Source organism: Macrobrachium nipponense, chromosome 29 (genome assembly GCF_015104395.2).
Source record: "Macrobrachium nipponense isolate FS-2020 chromosome 29, ASM1510439v2, whole genome shotgun sequence".
Taxonomy (NCBI): domain Eukaryota; kingdom Metazoa; phylum Arthropoda; class Malacostraca; order Decapoda; family Palaemonidae; genus Macrobrachium; species Macrobrachium nipponense.
In genome coordinates, this window is record NC_061092.1 from 70,579,369 (window position 1) to 70,599,525 (window position 20,157).

General features: G+C 41.1%; 2 protein-coding genes across 3 annotated transcripts in view; one reads left to right on the forward strand and one right to left on the reverse strand.

Moving 5' to 3' along the window:
• LOC135206354 (pre-mRNA 3'-end-processing factor FIP1-like) overlaps nucleotides 1–20,157 on the forward strand; it is a 301,272-nt gene that overhangs the window by 98,924 nt on the left and 182,191 nt on the right. The window lies entirely within an intron of this gene.
• The window catches only part of LOC135206281 (pre-mRNA 3'-end-processing factor FIP1-like), a 126,588-nt gene continuing 106,526 nt past the window's right edge, over nucleotides 96–20,157 (reverse strand). For both annotated transcript variants that reach the window (XM_064237701.1, XM_064237700.1), the window contains 2 exons: nucleotides 757–898; nucleotides 96–377 (listed from right to left, as the gene is read on the reverse strand). In XM_064237701.1, the coding sequence (XP_064093771.1) occupies nucleotides 111–377; nucleotides 757–898 (409 nt within the window). In that variant the 3' untranslated portion in view covers nucleotides 96–110. The remainder of the gene's footprint in view (nucleotides 378–756; nucleotides 899–20,157) is intronic.

The window sequence follows — 20,157 nt, forward strand, 5'->3', positions numbered from 1 at the left end:
TAAGGAATTCATATCCTTAACTTCTTTTGATTTTCAAATTAAGTAAGTAGCTGAAGTCTCTCATGCAAAGAGGCTGAAGGTTTAAAGACATGGAAGTAGCTGGAATACCATCAGATGGGAATTAAAGCAAAGCACCTCAGAATATAAGCAAATAAAGCTTCGTGATAGTACACATGGAGAGTCCGATTTAAGAACAATAAATGACTTGACTCTACCTGTATAGTACTGGGCTTGGAGCTGTTTACATCATTCTGTCCAGGTTTATTGATGGGTCTTGGAGGGGGTCCGGCTCTGGGACGAGAACTAGTTCCTCCATACTTACTGTTGTCGTTGACAATCGCAACTGGTATATTTGTACTGCTGGCATTACCAAATGGCTGAAAACGAAAGAAAGTTAGTTATTAGTAATAAAATCTTATTCAACCTGAGGAGAATAACTTTTCACAACTCTTACAGGGGTGGCCCAAGGGTTTTGTTCAATAGTAAAGAGGGTGAAAATGGGAGGAACAGTGTCAAGGAAACTGGATAGCTGGGTAGGATAAGACCACAGGGAACTGATGAAACGTTATAGAAAGACAGAACTGCAGCTTGGGGGTGTTGCAGAGGTCCCTCGGTTCAGTAATGCCTACTATGGCATATGTAATGTAAATTGGAGTCACCACCTTCCTCAAGATTAAGTTTACAAATGAACAGGTACATCTCAGTTAATAATGCACAAAATAATATTTTACGAGAAATATGGTTATGATCACTTACCTTAGTTATACTGACTCCGAGACCACTTAAGCCCGCACCAGATTCTGTGACCCTCATTCTCTTCTGCCGCTCACAATATTTAAACCATGTTTCTTCATTAAAACCATAATTGAAATAGTCAGAAATATCTGCTCCTGGTTTTCTGGAAAATAAATATGTACATTTAAAGTGGCTACCTAAAAATCTTTTAATCTTTAATGTTCACATTTCAGTACAAACCTTATGCTGGTTTCTATTACTAATGTATACAGGTAAAAAACATCACTAGTTAACATATACATACATTCATACAAAAAACCAAATATGACAAGAGAAACATAGAGATACAAAATTACCAAATATGATATGAGAGGCAGCATAATACATTACAGATAACAAAATAATGATAATCTAATACAGTGGCAGCTCCCTTTTTACGCAGGAATAAGTTCCAGAACCTGCCCTGGAAATGCAAAATCTGCAGAAATGCAAAAATCCCCTCTAAATAGCGTATAACTGCCAAATACCTTGTAATCCTTAAACTAAAATGCTTTCAACTGCCTATTTTAACATTTCACTGCTAACTTGATAGTTCATACAAAATCATACCTTAAATTATCATACTGAAACAATTTCATATTTCAAACAAAAATACATCCCAAACCATCCAAATTCACCTTACATTACAGTACTCTCCTACTACTGTTACTCTTAAATAGGCTATATACACCAGTATAACACTCATAATTGCCTATTTGAACAGCTCATAGACCAACTTGACAGTTCAAACAAAAGTATACCTCAAACTGTCATCCAACAATACCCTAATATAATTTCCAAGCCATGTTGCAAAATTAAGTATCAGCCTACAATTGTTACTCTTAACCCCTATCATTGAGACACGATTTCTTTGGCCTCCAGCATTGTTCTACGCATACAATAATACAATTTGCGTACATTTTATGTATAGTATTGATATTTTCCTGTGTTGTAAGATTATTTTGAAATATTTACTGTACAGGTATGTATTTTAGGATATTACTATTGTATAGAGCACATCTAAACTGCATATAGATGGTTATGAACGATGGGACACAACCTCCAAAGAGAATGCTATGTTTGTACATCATGTTAGCATTTTAGTGATTAAGTACAAATACACTTATGATAAAAGATAACATGCTACAGTAAGCTCTTGGGGTTTATGTAGTTTTGTGGGTAGGCCTCACCATCTCTCATAAACTTATTAAAAATTCTTGTGCTGTCATTCTCATAGCAAAAGTTTTTTCTTTCTCTTGTATATCAGTGCTGTATTGTACTTATCTTTTCAATAGAAATAATATCAATTACTGTACCTTAAACATAACAAAAGAAGAAAATACACAAATACAGCAAGTTCACTACAGACCAGGGAGGTAGTGTTTCCATATTTTTTGCTTTGTCTGATTTATACCATATTTTGTTACAAGTTTAGTTGACTATGATTATCTCACATAATATAACAGTACACAAGTGAAAATTTTATCACTGTTGATGTTTCATCTCTAATCACTGTAAAAATATTTATATAACAAAATTTCATAGAGGCAACACTAACATTCTACTCTTATCCCAGCCACTTGAAGTGCCTGTGAAGTATCATCCTCAGTTCTCACTCTCTTTCTCTCTGAGATATGAGAAAGAGTGATTTTTTTTATGAATGTATGTTTTTTTGTACAGTATTGTTTTATAGATAAAAGTGATGTTATTTTGTCATTGCAGCTTGGTTTGAAAAACTTTTCGCTTGTAAAAGTTGTCGGACAGTCTGTAAGCGGTTAGGGACAGAGTGGACAGCCCTTGATGGAACCTCCTGAAGTGAGGCTGTCTGAGTAGATCGGTTCTCTGTGGCCAATCCACCAACAGATCTAAGAAGATCTGGAAACCATTCTTGCACTGGCCAGAATGGAGCAATGAGGGTCATCAAAATGTTGTGGTGAGACCTGAACTTGTTGACGACTTCTCTCACCAACTTGAACAGAAGAAACACATACAAGTCTTTGCTTGACCAGTCCAACAGCATCGCACCTGACACCCATGGTTGTGGGTCTGGGGCTGGCAAACAGTAAAGAGGGTGACGATGGTTCTTTCCTGTGGCAAACACATCTAGAATTGGTTTGCCCCAATTTCCATAGATTGGGGCACACCAACGGGTTCATCATCCACTCTGTGGGAAGGACCTGCTTCTTGCGGCTTAGTTCGTCCACGAGAACATTGCACTTCCCCTGAATGAACCCTGTCACAATACTGGTTTGGTTCTGTTTCACCCATAACAACAGGCTTCTCATCGTTTCGTAAAGCGAAAACGAGTGGGTTCCTGATGTACGAGAATGAACCACTACTATCTTGTTTCGGACCTTGTCCGCAAACTTTAACAACCCCCAGTGGATGGCAGTCATTTCCTTTCAATTGATATGCCACTGTTTCTGTTTCATATTCCAAGTTCCTGAGACTTCTTTGTTCCCTAATGATGCTCCCCCAACCTAGATCTGAAGCATCTGAAAAGAATACTAGGTTGGGGCTCAGTGGTATTCAAGACTTCCTTTCTATAAGTCTGTCTTCTGATTTCCACCACTGCAGGTCCTCCTTTATCTCCTTTGTGGTTTGGAACACTAGAGTCTGGGAGCTTCTTTCTGTTTCAGTTTGCCACGAGGAAGAACTGTAGATTCCTCATATGCAGTCTCCCCAGTGACACAAACTGTTCTATTGAGGATAGCGTGCCCAATAGACTAATCCATTCCTTCGCAGAACACTCCTGAAGGGCTAGAAATCTCTCCACTTTCTGTAAGCATGACTCCACTCTTTTCGGGGATGGAAAAGCCCGAAAACACACTAAGTCTATCCTCATCCCCAAATAGACTAGTTCCTGACAGGGGCGTAACTGTGACTTCCGCCAGTGTATTAGCAATCCTAATTCCTGAGCTAATGACAGTTTTCTGTAGGTCCTCCGTGCACTTCTTCTCTGTTTGTGACCAAAGAAGCCAATCGTCTAAGTATAGGGATACTTTTATCCCGATGAGATGTAACCATTTCGCAATGGGGGCCAAGACTCGATTGAACACTTGTGGGGCGGTCAAAAAACCGAAACACAGAGCTCTTGAAGATAAACCGAAGAAACTTCTTTGAGTTCTGGTGAATTGGGTAGGCATTTTCATATCGATGAAAACCATCCAATCCCGTGACAAACTGATAGCAAAACTGTCCGATATGTCTCCATCTTGAACTTTGTCTTCTTTATAAACGGTTTAAAGTGCGAACGTCCAACATGGCCTCCTGGCCCCACGGGCCTAGGCACTGCAAGTAGAGGATTGTAGAATCCTGGAGTTAGTGGGTCTACTACTAACTCTATTACTTTTTTCTGCGAGAGGGACAAAACCCCTCTCAAAAAGGGCAATGAATCCCTCTGAATCTTCCAAGTAGGCTCTCAAAAACTATTGAAGAGTTTGACAAGGGTGGAGAGTTCTCACGCGGAATATCATAAGCCCCTCCTTCCTAATATGTGTACGATCCCACAGATTCCGCTCCTCGTTTCCCAGTTTTTTCCAAAATTGTTGAAGTCTTGCTCTTACAGGGGCACAAAGGACTAACACATCATTGCCTAGTGGAGGATTTGGTTGGTGGGACATTCTTGATTGATTACGGGGGTTGTAAGTGTACCCTACCCCTCCGATCTTGGGAAAGATATAGCAATTCCTCAGCCCCGAAATGGCCGAGTGCACATGGCAGGAGAAGGTTGAAATCTGGAAGTAGGATCTCAAGGACGTATTGTAGATTGGGTGAGCAGGTCTTGTGTTGACTTCTCCAAGGCTGAAGAACCTGGATTACTGTGTCCTCTGGGAAAAGTGCTGTTGTCCAGGAGAATAAAGCAAGGCAGACTTTCTTGGCATGCAAAGAGACTCCTTTGGAGGTGAAAGAGCACCAAAGTCCTCTCTTTTTTAGAATACCTAGGGTGAAAAGTGAAGCTAGTTCTGAGGATCCATTCCTGATGCCTTTGTCTAAGCATGAGATAACACCAGAAATGTCGGTAAACGAATCCTCATCCATCGTTGCACAATCCTTGAGTTTGTGGCCCAAGGCTCCTACAGTCCAGTCAAGAAAGCTTATAATCTCAAAAACCATAAAGATATTCTTGGCAAAGTGATCTGATTCTTAAGCTGAAAACATTATCTTTGCAAAATTAAAAGCAGATCTTCTGGCAGATTCATAAGTCCGGAAAAGTCTCCCTGGGCAGAGGCAGATACCCCCAATGAGAGAGCTCCTCCGGTCTCATAGCGTAAGTGTTTTCTGGTGGAAAGATGAGGAGGAAAATTGAGGTTAACTTTGCCTTGTTCTCTCTTCTCCTAAAGCAAAGGTTAATCTCTTCCATCACTTTCTGTGCCGAAAAGGTAAGCACTAATGTAGGAAACTTGGATGAACCACCTTGATTCTCTCTCATGTAAGAAGACTCTGGTGAGGGAGGTGTCAGTGGTGAGAAAGAATCTAGAAAATTTGTTACAAAGTAGTAAAGTAGCAATTTGTAGGCTGTCAGCGACGATTCCCTGTCCTCTTCTTCTTTGCCCGATGAAATCGGAGACAAGTTTGCTTGAGGTTGGACACGGGGTACCGAAGACTACATTAACCCCAAGATACTGTCCAACTTGTTTTGAATGGCTGTCGACGAGGATCAGAAATAGTCCTAACTTGAGATACTGTAGGTAAAACAAGATGTAATCGTTGCCGATGGTTGACAAGCTTCATACTGATCCAGTTGCGCCCCTGGACGCTCAGCCACTCGTGTAGGCTCAAGCTCCAAAGAGGCTCGGGCACTAATGGAGGCTTGGGCGCTAATGGAGGCTCGGGCGCTAATGGAGGCTCAGGTGCCAATGGACACTCTGGAGTCAATGCATGCTCGGGTGCGATGGATACCCTGGCGTTAATGGACGCTCAAGCGCTCAAAGAAGCTGTGTCGTTAATGGGCACTCGGGTACTGGCGGGCTTTTGTCCGTCAACAATTTCCCTTGAACTATTATTGGTTCCAGCACTACAGGGATCCTTTGTGCTGATGGGCGCTTATACGTTGAATGACGTTCCTGCCCCACAGACCTCTCGTGAATCTTATCAACACTCGTGGAAAAGACAGGAGAGGCAAGCACAGGAGGTCTTGGATCCGGCGCCAACAGAAGCTCTGAGCCTTTCCTCCCTGTGACCTCTGACAGTCTTCCCAAGGAAGATTTTCTCGAAGAGGATCGAGACTTAAGAGGACGAGATTCTCTCACTATGGTGTCCTTCCAGCTCTTGAGAGAATCTCTCCTGGAGAGTCCCAAAAACTACAAGGCTGTTGATCCTCTTGAAGTATATTAGCCTTTTTAAAAGGGACTGGAGAAGGAGACGCCTAACGAGTCCTCCTTTTCAATGAACAGGACTTGTCAACAAAGTGCCACTGGCGCCTGGGAGACAACTCCCCAGAACTAGATGTACTAGAAAGACGCACTTCCTTAGATACACCTTTCCAATGGTGATCTGTCATGACCTGGGAATTGTCAACAGGACTGCCTGAGGGGGCGACTACTTGTGGGCAGACCCTACTGACCTCCCTTGGGCTACCAGTATGCCTCCTCCCAGGTTCTGGGGAGTTTGACAGGGACCTTTGCCTAGGAGAATCAGAGGGACGAACAGCCTCCTCCTCCACAACACTAGTATTGTCCATCAGGGTTTTAACAGATGCTCCTAATTTCTCCATTGCTTGAAGCATGATCAAAAATTTTTTATCTACTCGTGCTTCGAGGCTGGCAATAGTGTCAGATGATGAAGAAGGTTCAGAAGGAGACAAGTATAAGTTTCCAGTTGGCAAACCCTAACTGACTAAACCTTTAGCTTTAGCCCTAGAAGCTGCTTTTCTCTTCTACTCTCTGTAATTTGTTAGGGTAACTAGCTAAAGTTTTCCAAGATTTCTTGTCCTAATTAACATATTCCCCACAAGTTAGATCAGGTGTGCAAATTTGACCCCTACAATTTGTACAAATGGAGTGTGGATCATTACGAGATTTAGTCATTCCTGTATTGCAGCCTTTGCTGCAATACCCAATCCCTGATGAGCTAGTATTGGACATGTCTATAGATTAACCCAATACTAAGACAAATCTTAATTCAGGAGCAAATTTAACTATATGGATGAATTCCTAATATAGCTAAATGCCGCCAAAATGGCTACCAAGATTTTAGAGTACTTCAACAAAAACTTCAGACCATGAATGACGGCAAGGCAATTCCAAAAATTCCGCTGCTGCTGAACTGTGTTAACAGCACCAGCCGGCAGAAACAACTGAAGTTCGTGTGGCGTTGGTTCCTCTCTCTCTCCCTCGATAGTGGGCGGGGGTATCACCTGACCAAAACAAACCTAGCACTACCATGAATTTCAAAAATTCTAGCTGCCGACGCATTTAGAAACTATAGCTAAGCTGCATACATAAAAAATGTATTTAGTAGTCATAAAATTGAAATGAAAATACAGTAATTAGTGAATACAGTACGTATGGCTCTATGAGAAAATTTGCAAATTAGCGAAGTTTACCCAAACCCCATCAAGTGAAAAATGAGTTCAACAAAAACCTGCAACAAAATGAAACATGGAAATGTGAAATGCGTAAAAAAAAGGGGGGGCTGTATATATATAGAAATATATATATTGCACATACATAAAGAGCAGAGAAAATTAAAGTAATTAAGGTAATGAAGTAATGGTACATGGCACTTTTTAAGTTATATTACAATTTCTAAACTTATGAGCATGAAAATCCATACTACTGCTAGGATGACTGTATCAATAAAAAGACTTAATGCTGCAATTTAGCACATTTGTAGAAGATATGCAATTGCATTTACATAATTTGACTTTTCATTCATACAGGTTTCAATGCCACCAATCCCAAAAGTATTGCACAATTCTACAGCAGACAATGCTCTCAAACCTATTTGACATGTTTATTTCAATTTAAAGTTGAGGTAACTAAGAATGGAATATGGAATTTAGGCCAAAATTAATTAAGATATCTAATCAAATTTATTTTTGTTTTTTATTTCATTCTGTTTCCTCTTAGATATTTCCTTATATGATTGAATTTAAGTATAGGAATAGCATAATTACAACATTTTGTCTTGCACTAGGAAACAAATTTTTTTAAGTGGCACATGATGTTTAATTATGAAAAAAAATGTTCATTCCAAAGCATTGCTAAGTTTAAAATGTTCTATAAAAGGGATTTTGACGTAAGGAAAAATCTATTTCTGGGCGATTGGCTCATGTCGCCAGCGAAATATCCTTTAATCTATTATTTCTAGGGTAAATGTACTAACACATACCAGAGAATAAATAAATAAAGAAAAAAGGTCAGTATAACTGACTCGCTCACTCTCCCAGAGAGTGTCGGTATGAACACTATGGCGAGTGAGACCACTACCACGAGCCAAATGCCAATAGAATTCTCCCACTACAAAATCCCCCAAGAGGAGAGCTGACCCACAGAGTGGGCAGCACCTACTACTACTACTCCATCCCATGCTGCCGACTGCTGCGCCTCTGGTGGCCATCCTGAAGTTAGCAGACAATCTTGGCGATGGGATGGGTAGGGCGGGATTTCGCTGGCGACACGAGCCAATCGCCCAGAAATAGATTTTTCCTTACGTCAAAATCCCTTTTCTGGGCTCAGCTCGTGTCGCTGCGCGAAATCGTACCAGAGAAATAGCACAAGATTGTAAAGAAATTTAACAAAACATAAAAAGGTCTCAAATAAAAGATAAAATAAAAATAAATCAATATAATTGCTAATAAAGATACATAAACACAGTGATACAGAATAGAAATATTACTTAATTTTATACTTAATTCTAATAATATTTCTTAACTTAAGGTAATATACATATATACAGGAAGAATGATGCATATATGTACAAAAATGGTATCTGTGTAAAGCAATGTATCAAAACATTCTAAAGCAATTAACACAAAAGTTGAATAAAACAAACTCAACAATAATAAAATATAAAGGAATGTATATGACTTAATATACAAAACCCTATTATTATAATAAGATGTATCTCCTAGCATAAAATAAGGAGATGACATCCACGAGATCAATAACCATCATCAAATGTGAGTGTCCCTAGCAAAAAAATAAGGGACACCCACTACATCATCATAAAAGCAGCTAAGACACAAGGTGACCGTAATTGAACAAGGCAGGAATAGACAAACTGTTGGGTGAGGCAGGTAGGAAAGGAGGACTGGATCTTTCTACTAAGGATTAGTCAGAGTCAGGGGGAAACTATGTTCCCCGCTGCAACTGCTGAAAATTTCAGAGCTTCCAAGGACTTTAAGTAATGACGTTTGAACACTGTCGGCGATTTCCATCCAGTATACTTTTTCAACTCATCGAAGTTCATATGTTGGAAATAGTTAATTGAGGTGGCTACTGCCCTGACATCATGTGCTTTTGGGAAAGAGTCAGGATTGGCTTGTTTATGAAGTACAGGATTTGTTGCCTGATGCCTTTAATAGATAAAGTGACAACCTTTTTCTCTCTTAAAGAGAGGACCCGATGAGGATGAGGAGGTCCTAGATAGAAAGGCTCGTAAGGCTGAAAACTGGGCAAAGATACATCTTGTGGAAGGGGTAGTACCTTTCCATGGTTGAACCTCATCAAGGATCTTCATTCTTGGCTATAAAGCTACGTTCCGGAGAAAGTAGCACTTCCCCTGTGGGAAGGAACTGAATATGATCCGGGATCCCGGTTAAAGCCGACAGTCTGAAATCTAGCTTCCTGAACAGGGTTTTTCTTGAAATTCTTAGCTCCTGAGGCCAAGCTTAATAAAAAATAGGGTTTTTCTTAAGAGCATTGATAAACGAGCAGGTGTTCATTATTGGTTTCTGAAGCCAGCTTTAGAACATCGTTTAAGAACCATGATACTGACGTAGGCCTTACAGAAGGTCTAAGTCTAGCACACGCCTTAGGAATAGACGAGAAGTAGGAATTCTGTCAAGTCTATGTTGAACCCAAATTGAAAAATCTTTTCAAGGCTGACTTGTTTGTCGTAATTGTGCTAGCTGCTAAGCCTTTTTCAAATAAGGATCTGAAAAAGGATATAGCTGAATTGATTGTCATGATCCTAATATCTGATTCTTTCAGGAAGGTTGCTAACTTTTTGACAGCAGCATCATACTGTCTCAAAGTTGAATCTCTTTTATCGGATTCCAAGAAGAGAATATTCTGAGGGTCAATATTCGCATCCCTTTTCGCTGCAAACTTCATGAAATCCATAAAAGTTAGGGTTTTGAGAATCCCTGAGGAACGCGAACACAGTCTTCGTTTGTACTGACTGGGAGAGCCTGGGATTGGGGATCCGAAGAGGGCGAAGACCCAGTTCCAGAATGAGAGGGTACCAATTGCTCTTCGGCCAGTCTGGGGCTACTAGAGCCACTTGACCCTTGAATGTCCTGAGTTTGTTCAACACTTTCATGAGAAGATTCACTGGAGGAAAGACATAAATCTTCTCCCAGTTGTTCCAGTCTAGAGCCAGGGCGTCCGTGGCATAGGCCAGAGGGTCCAGGTTGGGGGCCACATAACACGGGAGTTTGTGGTTCGCTTATTGAGATGCGAAGAGATCCACCTGTAGACCTGGCACTCTGTGAAGAATCCATTGGAACGAACTGTTGTCCAGTGACCATTCCGACTCTAGAGGTACTGATCGGGATAGAGCATCCGCTATGACGTTTCTCACTCCAGCTATATGAAGTGGAGGAGAGATGCCAACTGAACTTGTCCGCCAGGGAGGAAGATGGCTACCATGACATGATTTAGATGACGTGACTTGGAGCCCCTCTCGTTTACACAATGTACTACCACTGCGCTGTCCAGGACTAGCTTTATGTGGGAGTACTTTGGCGGACGTAATCTTTTTATGAGTCAAGAACACTGCCATTGCCTCCAGTACGTTTATATGGAACTGACGGAACTGAGGTGACCACGTTTCCACCCTTTGCGAACCCTTTTTCGAACTGGGGAATATCCTCCCCAACCGCTTAATGAAGCGTCTGTGGGAGTGTGAACCCTGGAGGAGGAAACTGAAGGGGCACTGACACCGACAAGTTCTTGACTTTCGCCCACGGCCCCGGAGTCGATTCTTTAGAACCAGAGGGACTGAGGACAATTTGTCCCTGGACCTGACATTTGCTCGTGAGCGCCAGATTCTGGTTAGGTCTTTCAGTTTGGCTTTCATTAGGATGTTCGTCACTGATGCAAACTGGAGAGAACCCAGGATCCTTTCCTGAGATCTTCTTGACGCCAGTTTGTGACTCAGAAATTGCTTGACTGACTTCGCTATTTCCTTCCTCTTGGATGATGGAATCGACAGAGTATGGGAGGATAGATTCCATTGAATGCCTAGCCACTGAAAGTTTGACTCTGGAGTGAGTCTTGACTTGGTCCTGTTTATCTTGAAGCCTAGATATTCCAGGAACTGAATCACTTTCAGTGTTGCTCTGTTGCATTCCTCGACTGTTGAAGCCCAGATCAACCAATCGTCGAGATACGCTACTACCATAATCCCTTGCGATCTGAGTTGTTTGAACTACTACTTCCGCCAGCTTCGTAAACACCCTGGGTGCTACGTTGAGCCCGAAAGGAACTACCTTGAAGGAGAATGTCTGGTCTCCTATCTTGAAGCCCAGATACGGACGGAAGTGTCTTTGCAATAGGGATATGATAGTAAGCGTCTGTAAGATCGATAGAGGTGGTGGACGGACCCACTGGGAAGTAAGCCGGTCCGTACCTGCGACGATCGTGAGCATCTTGAACTTGTCGCAGCGAATGGCTAAGTTTAAGCGGGACAAGTCTAAGATTACCCTTCTTTTTTGTGAGCCTTTCTTTGGCACGCTGAACAAGCGTCCTTGAAATTTTAACCTTTTGACTCTCGCTATAGCTCCTTTCTGAAGGAGATCCTCCGCATACTCCGTCAGTTCCTTGGAAGGAAGTTGCGGAAAGGTCTGGATGGAGGTGGGTTCGTTAACCAGCTCCAACCCAGCCCTTTGACCACAATGCTGTGAGCCCACTTGCTGAAGTTCACCGGTGGCAAAAGTGAAACAAGCCTCCCTCCTACCTGAAATTCCTCATTGGTCTGGTAGCCTCCCCGGCCTCCTCTGAAATGTTTTCCCCTATTAAAGGGACCTCCCGATCCTCTCCCACGAAAGGATCGCTTACCTCTGCCTCCCTTACCCGAGCGGTCATACTTCTGTGAAGCTTGACTCTCGAAGGATTGATTGTAAGCTGGAGAGAGGGCGTAAGAGGTGGAGGGCTGAGGCTGAGGGGAGATAACATAAATAGGCTGTGATTGAGCCTTTGAGGTGGAAGGTTGGGCTGTTTGCACTAAGGGAACAGCCGGAACTTGCTGAGAAAAGCGTGCTGCTTTTTCTGATAGGGCTGGAAACGTCCTCTGGGTTTCCTTTGACCCTTACCTCTAGCGCTTGATCTTGCCGCCTCTTGGCCGTAAGACCCCAACGGTCCTTAAGGCTCTGGTTCAACCTCGTAGCCTCTGATTTGAACCTACCTTCTCACATCGCTTTCTGGAAGATGGTCTGCGTCCCCCAGCATGCTCAGACGCAAGTAACCTATTCGGCTCGTGCGAATAGTTGCTTCTTGTAGGACCATGCTTCCTACAATTCGTCCTAGCAGTGGCAAACTCAAACATATCTGACTGTACCGTTTGAGTCAGAGATTTGGTCATAAGTTTGAAGAGCGGGTTCTGAGCCATAGGCTATGGTAGCCACCTCGGTCATAGCCATAGAATTAATAGATCTGGCTAACCGCGATTTGGCGTCAAATTCAGCCTGAATAAGGCTATCTGGAAGCCTAGGTACTTTTCACCAAAAACTGCTCCATAGCACAGTCCGGTTTGAGTTTGCCAGCTGAGAAGGTGTTAGGTAAGTCTTCCCACAATTCTCCGGCTGAAGGAAGTAACGGAGATGTAGGATCTGCTTCCTTCAGTTGAGGCATGGGGTCCCCCTTCTGGGCCGCTGGAATGGTAGACGTCGCGATCTTTGTCAGGAAAGGGAGCGGGGTACTCTCATCCATCGTAAAGATCATAAACGGACTCTTGAAAGGTTGGATTTTCGTATTGGAACAATCCATGTCCTCTAGACACCTGAGCCATTCTCTCTGAGCCTGGTCACGTGAATAGAGGACTGTCTCCTTTGGCACTTTATCATCCCGAGTCATGGCTGAGGCGGTGAGCCTTGCGTAGCCGATGAACGGAGGCTGAAGGTCTTCCGGGTCGAAAGTCGAAGTCCTCGATCCTCCGAGTCCACATTCGGGTGGGATAGAAATGAGTCCGTCTTGGAAGGGGGCGTATGAACGCTACTCTCCAAGGGTTGTTCATTGAGAACGGAGGTAGAGATCATACGGGGGAAGCTGGGCTCCACCTGTATTGAAAGGTGGAGGAGAGGCTAGAGGAGCTTGGTCTCAGTCCGGCTATAATGCTGTCTTGGGAAGTATCCTATCCGACAACCGAGAGATCATTTGTTCCATGCTACTTTTCAGAGACCCAACCAGGTCGCCCACCTGTGTAACAGACCAGCATTGGAGTCCAAAGCCGGAGCTGCTGCGGAGGTGGAGGGGTGGCTCTGAATTGGAACCAAAGATAGCGGAACTGACGACTCTGCCGGAGTGTGAGATTCTCTCATCTGGAGGTATTTACTCCTCGAGGACTTAGAGCCGGACCCAGAAGCTTTAGATCTCTCTGCTCCGGGATTCCTAGCCGGAGACTTACGAGAGGAAGATGACGCCGAAGCCGTCTTCTTAGACGACGACGACGTCTTTGTCAAGGATTTCACTGCTTGACCTTGACCTTGGGTCTAACTGAAGCATCAGGAGGAGTATATAATTCGTACCCGTAAAGCTTGGAAGGATGGAGAGGTTGCAGGAGTAGAAGAAACAGTTGCACCCAAGGGTATCCCTTGGGTGTCCACCTTACCTACCTCGACCAACAGGTCGTCTACGCCTACCAATAGGTTTTCTACATTTGATATCCAACGTCGTCGACTTTTCCGAGGAGATGTACCTGGCCTTGGTCAGTCAAACTGAAGGCAGCCAGCTGTTGCTGGAATGATAAGGCGATAGTCGGGGCAAGCCTCTACTGGATCGACGTATCCTGTCGCCTTGCCTCCCTGGGGAAGATTAGTACCGCCAACCTTTTCTCCAGGATGTAGGGCATACCCTTGGCGGCGTTTTTCCCGAAACCGCCGACCCAGGCCCGCAGGGTTGCCATGTGCGGTATCCCCTCACGGGGACCGGCGCCTGGAAGAGAGGGTATTGATTAGATTTAAGAATAACTTAAAACTAAACTAACTTAAAGCATAACTTAAAATTATAGGGGCTATAAGGCCCCTTGAATTTACCTTAAGTTAGAATGATTGATGTAAAACTTAAGCACTAAAACAGATGAGGACCAGCTACCGGAGATGGTATACTTACCCCGTCTAAAAGCTGGCTCACCAGATCGTAACATATGGTACACGTCTCATGGTACCAGACCTGGATGTCCCCGTGCGGAGTCGCGCATGGAGCATGGGACCGGCAAACTTCGTGTCCACATGGGTCCTGAAGTGTGGCGGCGCATCCCGGATGCTCACAGTTGGTGGTCCTGTAAGTGGAAAGACACATGAGTATCTTAAAGAACATCACTTACAGGCTAAAGGACAGAAGAACTCCGTTGCATGCCGGAGCTCGGAAAAAATTTGGGCATAGCCCCTCCCTTAATCGCCTGAATAGGCTATAAACCCCGGAGGTATCCGGTGAATACATGAAGGGCGGGGGAATGGTTTAAGGTACTTAACGTAAAGTTAATAGTTTAACATAATAGAACTTAAACCTAAAAGCTCGAACGTACCGGACTAAGTCCAGTGCGTGGCGGAGTGTATAACTCAGTGAAACGGAGAGGTTAGAAGGGACCAACTGTATGTTCCGGTCCACCCCGTGGGGTAGACTAGCACCTTTCCGCTGGATGCCAGGTCTCCGGTGGTAAAGGAGCCCTAGTAAGGTGGGAAAGAGCAAGGGGCATACAGACTCGGGCTAGTAACGGCGAGCGACGGAATAGTAACGGAGGGGGGGAAAGGGCCAGTCACCATTACCATCCGACCGGACCGAGAAGCCGGAGAGGTCGAGTCCAGTCTGGGTCTGTCCCCGCCCTCCCTCTACCCCCTCCGCCTGGGGGGAGAGAGGGAGGCAGCTCGGGTAATGGGCGGAGCGAGCATGGGCGGCCTAAACCACCCCCAACCACCCCCCCGACCCTATGGAAGAGCGGGAGGGGGCAAGGTGACTGGACAGGCGTCTGGCTGCCTCGTGATCACATAGTGACCACGGGGCGATAAGAACAACAACTAAGCCTAGACCACAACCAACTGATCAGAGAGATGCTATCGGGAAGCAACCGAGCTGAAAAGCGGTAACATAAAGGCCCAAAGGGCATGACCTAGGCTAAGCGAGCCAGACGCCTAACTAACCTAACAATATCACATAAATATACAAAATGAATAACAAAATGAAAGAAAGAAAACAAAATAGTAGGAGAAAAAATCCAGGAGTGTACGACTAACCCGAAGGCAAGTCTACCACTCAAAGCTAGCCGAGGCCGATACTAAGAGCCGTGGCTAGGGTCTGGATGGAAGAGCCTACATAAGGTAAAAGACATGCATGCATGACAAAACCGTGTAGACCTTACCCTAAACAAAGCGGATAATAAAAATAGAGCGTACAAAAGCCAGGGGAAGTTCTGGGTATGGGCGACCCAGAACGGACCCACCACGAGGCAGAACCATGCTGCCATGCTTCCGACCTAGAGACCGTATTATACCTAAAAAAACGGCAAAAATACGTGCTCAGGGCCGGAAAAAAACCAATTAGCAATAAACATTGAGTACTTAACTTAGCTGCTGCGATGGCTGCACGCTCCATGGTAATAAAATCCAAAGGAAAGGGCACAAAAACACAGAGAAGAATAAAATGGCACGTGTGTCTCGTGTGCGCTAACTGAAAAGGATGGCCACCAGAGGCGCAGCAGTCGGCAGCATGGGATGGAGTAGTAGTAGTAGGTGCTGCCCACTCTGTGGGTCGGCTCTCTCTTGGGGGATTTTGTAGTGGGAGAATTCTATTGGCATTTGGCTCGTGGTAGTGGTCTCACTCGCCATAGTGTTCATACCGACACTCTCTGGGAGAGTGAGCGAGTCAGTTATACTGACCTTTTTTCTTTATTTATTTATTCTCTGGTATGTGTTAGTACATTTACCCTAGAAATAATAGATTAAAGGATATTTCGCGCAGCGACACGAGCTGAGCCCAGAAAATGTTCTGTAAAACATTTATATTTTTAACCATCCTAAAATTCAACTAGTACATGAGTTTAGTATCCATTTCAATTGTTATTGAATCCATTTTAACTGTTCGTAGAACAAGGGAGTTAGAATCACATGGAAGATCATGTCCCGGGGTTAAGATGCCAATCCGATGGAGAAAATTATGGCTCCAAAATGGTCAGATGTTCAAATTTCAGTTTTTAATGAAAAACTCAATAAAAACAAAGGTGACATTGTTTTCAAGGCACCCAAAAGATTAAAAGTAAGATTTTCTTGCAGTTTTTTTATGATATTTTGGGTTATGATTATTTTTGGCTTAGAAGTGGCTTAGGAACAAACCCTGTTGTAAACTGGGGAATCCCTGTGTGTGTGTATATATATATATAATATATATATATATATATATATATATATATATATATATATATATATATATATATATATATATATTTATAATATATATATAGATATCTATATATATATATATAATATATTATTTATTATATTTATTATATAATTATATTATATGTATATATATTATTATTATATATATATGACCCTAATCATGCTCCCTAAGTATTAGGCTAACTTTTAAACAAAATTAAAGTTACTGTAATTTGATTTAAAAGTTTGTTTAATACATTACCCTTAAAAAAGGAATAGCTGGTTGGCATAAAAATAGTTACAGTAACTACTATTTACATACATATCCACTTTTGTACGTATACTAACGTTACCCCCTAATTCATGGGATGCCATTTTCTTTATCTCAGAGTAAAAGTTTTCTTTGCATCAATAGGTAAACTTCATAACTCAGTCATAACGAAGTAAAACAATTAAATAAAATAAAGAAGACATGTATGTACATAAGTAATGTTTGCAGAGGGTGAAGGTAAAATTAAATCAACTTAAAATCATGAATTAGAGTGAGAGCTAGTTATGAGAGAGAGAGAGAGAGAGAGAGAGAGAGAGAGAGAGAGAGAGAGAGAGAGAGAGAGAGAGAGAGAGAAATACATACGTCATGTGAGGTAAAACTCTGGAGGGTATCATCTTTAAATAGTGTAAATGGGACCACATCTTCTAATATTACATTAACTGTATGTGCTGTAATTACATAACATAGTACATACAGATTGTACCAGCACTTTTCTTAGAGGTTAAAAAAGTAATTTTCACAGAACGACAACGCTGATGTTTTTACATAGTTGATCATGGAGGCTTATATAGTGACTAACACTGGAATTACCTACTGCCTTTGTACTTATTTTCAAAAATATAAATAGCATACACAAAATCTCCGTACTGATTTTACACTTAAAAGCATGAAAACTTATACTAATTGTAGTATATTAATATGTACTTCAAAGAAATTAAACAAAGTTTCTGAAGGGATATCATCTTTGAAAAATGCAGTAACTTTGTAAGTGGGTATCACATCTTATAAAAGTACGTATATGCACTAACTGCATATTTATGCATGTACAAAATTTAAAATAATTTTAAATAAATATTTTATACAGAAAAACTTTAAAATTTAAAAATTTGCATAATGAATTAAACATAAACACTTAAAGGGTTTTGCATTGTATTGTGAAGAACTCGTGTATGATAATTACATAATAAGGTTCCGATGAAAAGTTCGTGGTATTGTGAATTTGCGCAAATCGAATCACGTAAGTTCGGGGTATTAACCCTTAAACGCCGACTGGACGTATTTTACGTCGACATTTTTTGTCTCTCGGGTGCCGACTGGACGTATTTTACGTCGACATACAAAAGTTTTTTTAAAAATTCGCGGAAAAATACTTTTAGGCCTACCAGCCAAAAACTCTTGAATCACGCGCCTTGGGGGATGCTGGGAGTTCACGGATCAAGTGTTGTTTTGTTTACAATTGTTACGCAGGCGCGCAAGCGCGAATTTCTTTCTTGCCGCACTAAAAAGTATCTGTGACACATCTCGGAAATTATTTCGTCACTTTGACATAATTTTTGTACCATTTTAAATTAGCCGTTACATGGAGTATTATATAAGAAAATGTGCGCATTTTTATGTAAAATACAACAAAAAAATACTCATGATTGTAGCTTTTATCAGTTTTGAGATATTTTCATATAAATAAACGATAAGTGCCAAAATTTCAACCAACCTTCGGTTCAACTTTGACTCTACCGAAATGGTCAAAAAAACGCAATTGTAAGCTAAAACTCTTATATTTTAGTAATATTCAATCATTTACCTTAATTTTGAAACTAATTGGAAGTCTCTAGCACAATATTTCGATTTATGGTGAATTTATGAAAAAACTTTTTCCTTACGTCCGCGCGGTAACTCTTCCGAAAAAAATCATACTGCGATTGTGGTAATGTTTGCACCAGTTTTAAATTAGCCGTTACATAAAGTTTTATATATGAAAATGTGCGCAATTTTCATGCCACCAAATTACAACTAAAAACAACCCATGGTTGTAGCTTTTATCAATTTTGAAATATTTTCATATAAAAATGATAAGTGAAAAATTTTCAACCTTCGGTCAACTTTGACTCTACCGAAATGGTCGACAAAAACGCAATTGTAAGCTAAAACGCTTATATTCTAGTATATTCAAGCATTTACCTTCATTTTGCAACAAATTGGAAGTCTCTAGCACAATATTTCGATTTATGGTGAATTTATAAAAAAAATTACATTTTCTTTTCCGTCCTGCGCGGTAACTCTTCCGAAAAAATCATACGTGCGATTGTGGTAATGTTTGCACCATTTTAAATTAGCCGTTACATAAAGTTTTATATATGAAAATGTGCGCAATTTTATGCATAATATAACATAATATAGTTGAAGGTTGTAGCTATTCTCATTTTTGAAATATTTGCATTTAAATCACGATAAATAGAAAAAAAACCACGTTCGGTCAAATTTGACTCTACCGAAATGGTCGAAAAACGCAATTGTAAGATAAAACTCTTACAGTCTAGTAATATTCAGTCATTTATCTTCATCGTGAAACAAATTCGAAGTCTCTAGCACAATATTTAAATTTATGGTGAATTTAAAAAAAAAACTTTCCTTCCCTCCGCGCGCGGATTCTCCGCCACAAATCTCCGAAATGCGTAAGTCCCATTCTCGGAATATTTGCTCCGTTTCATATTAGGCATTTCATAGAGTTTTATATATGAAAATGTGCGCAATTTCATGTAGAATAAAACGAAAAATATTTGAAAGTTGTAGCTTTTCTTATTTCTGAAATAATTGCATATAAAAAATATATATAAAAAAAATTCGACATTCAGTCAACTTTAACTTGTCAGATATGGTCGAAAACTGCTGATGTAAACTAATATTCTTACAGTATAGTAATATTCAATCATTTGTCCTCATTTTGAAAGAAATTGGAAGTCTCTAGGACAATATTTATATTTATGGTGAATTTTTGAAAAAAATATTTATGTCCGCGCTTTACGAATTCATGCATTATATTGTGATAATATTTTCTCTGTGTTGCTTTTATCATTTTACAATGTATTATATACCAAAATGATTGCAATTTAGTGTATGTACATTACAACGAAAAAAAAAAAGTAACTTGTTATCTTTAACCGTTTTGTGCACAGCGCGATTTAAATACAATTATATATGAAAGTTCGTTTTTGCGCTATCATATATCGCATTATTTATATATGATAATAATTTTTTTCATTTCTGATGGTTGCATACTAAACTTCAGGCAATGTCAAAAAAAGGAGCAAAAAATGAACTCTTAATCTTCAAAACTAAGCGCGCTGTGATTTTTATAAAAAAATATTTTTTCCGCTTACGCGCTCACTCTGAAGCGTCTCCGGCACACGGGAGACATTTTTTTTTTTACCGCTTCATCGTTTAAGGGTAATATATACGTAAATGTGTGAAATGTGTGTGTGTGTGTGTGTATATATATATATATATATAGATATATATATATATATTATATATATATATATATATATATATATATATATATATATACAGGTAGTCG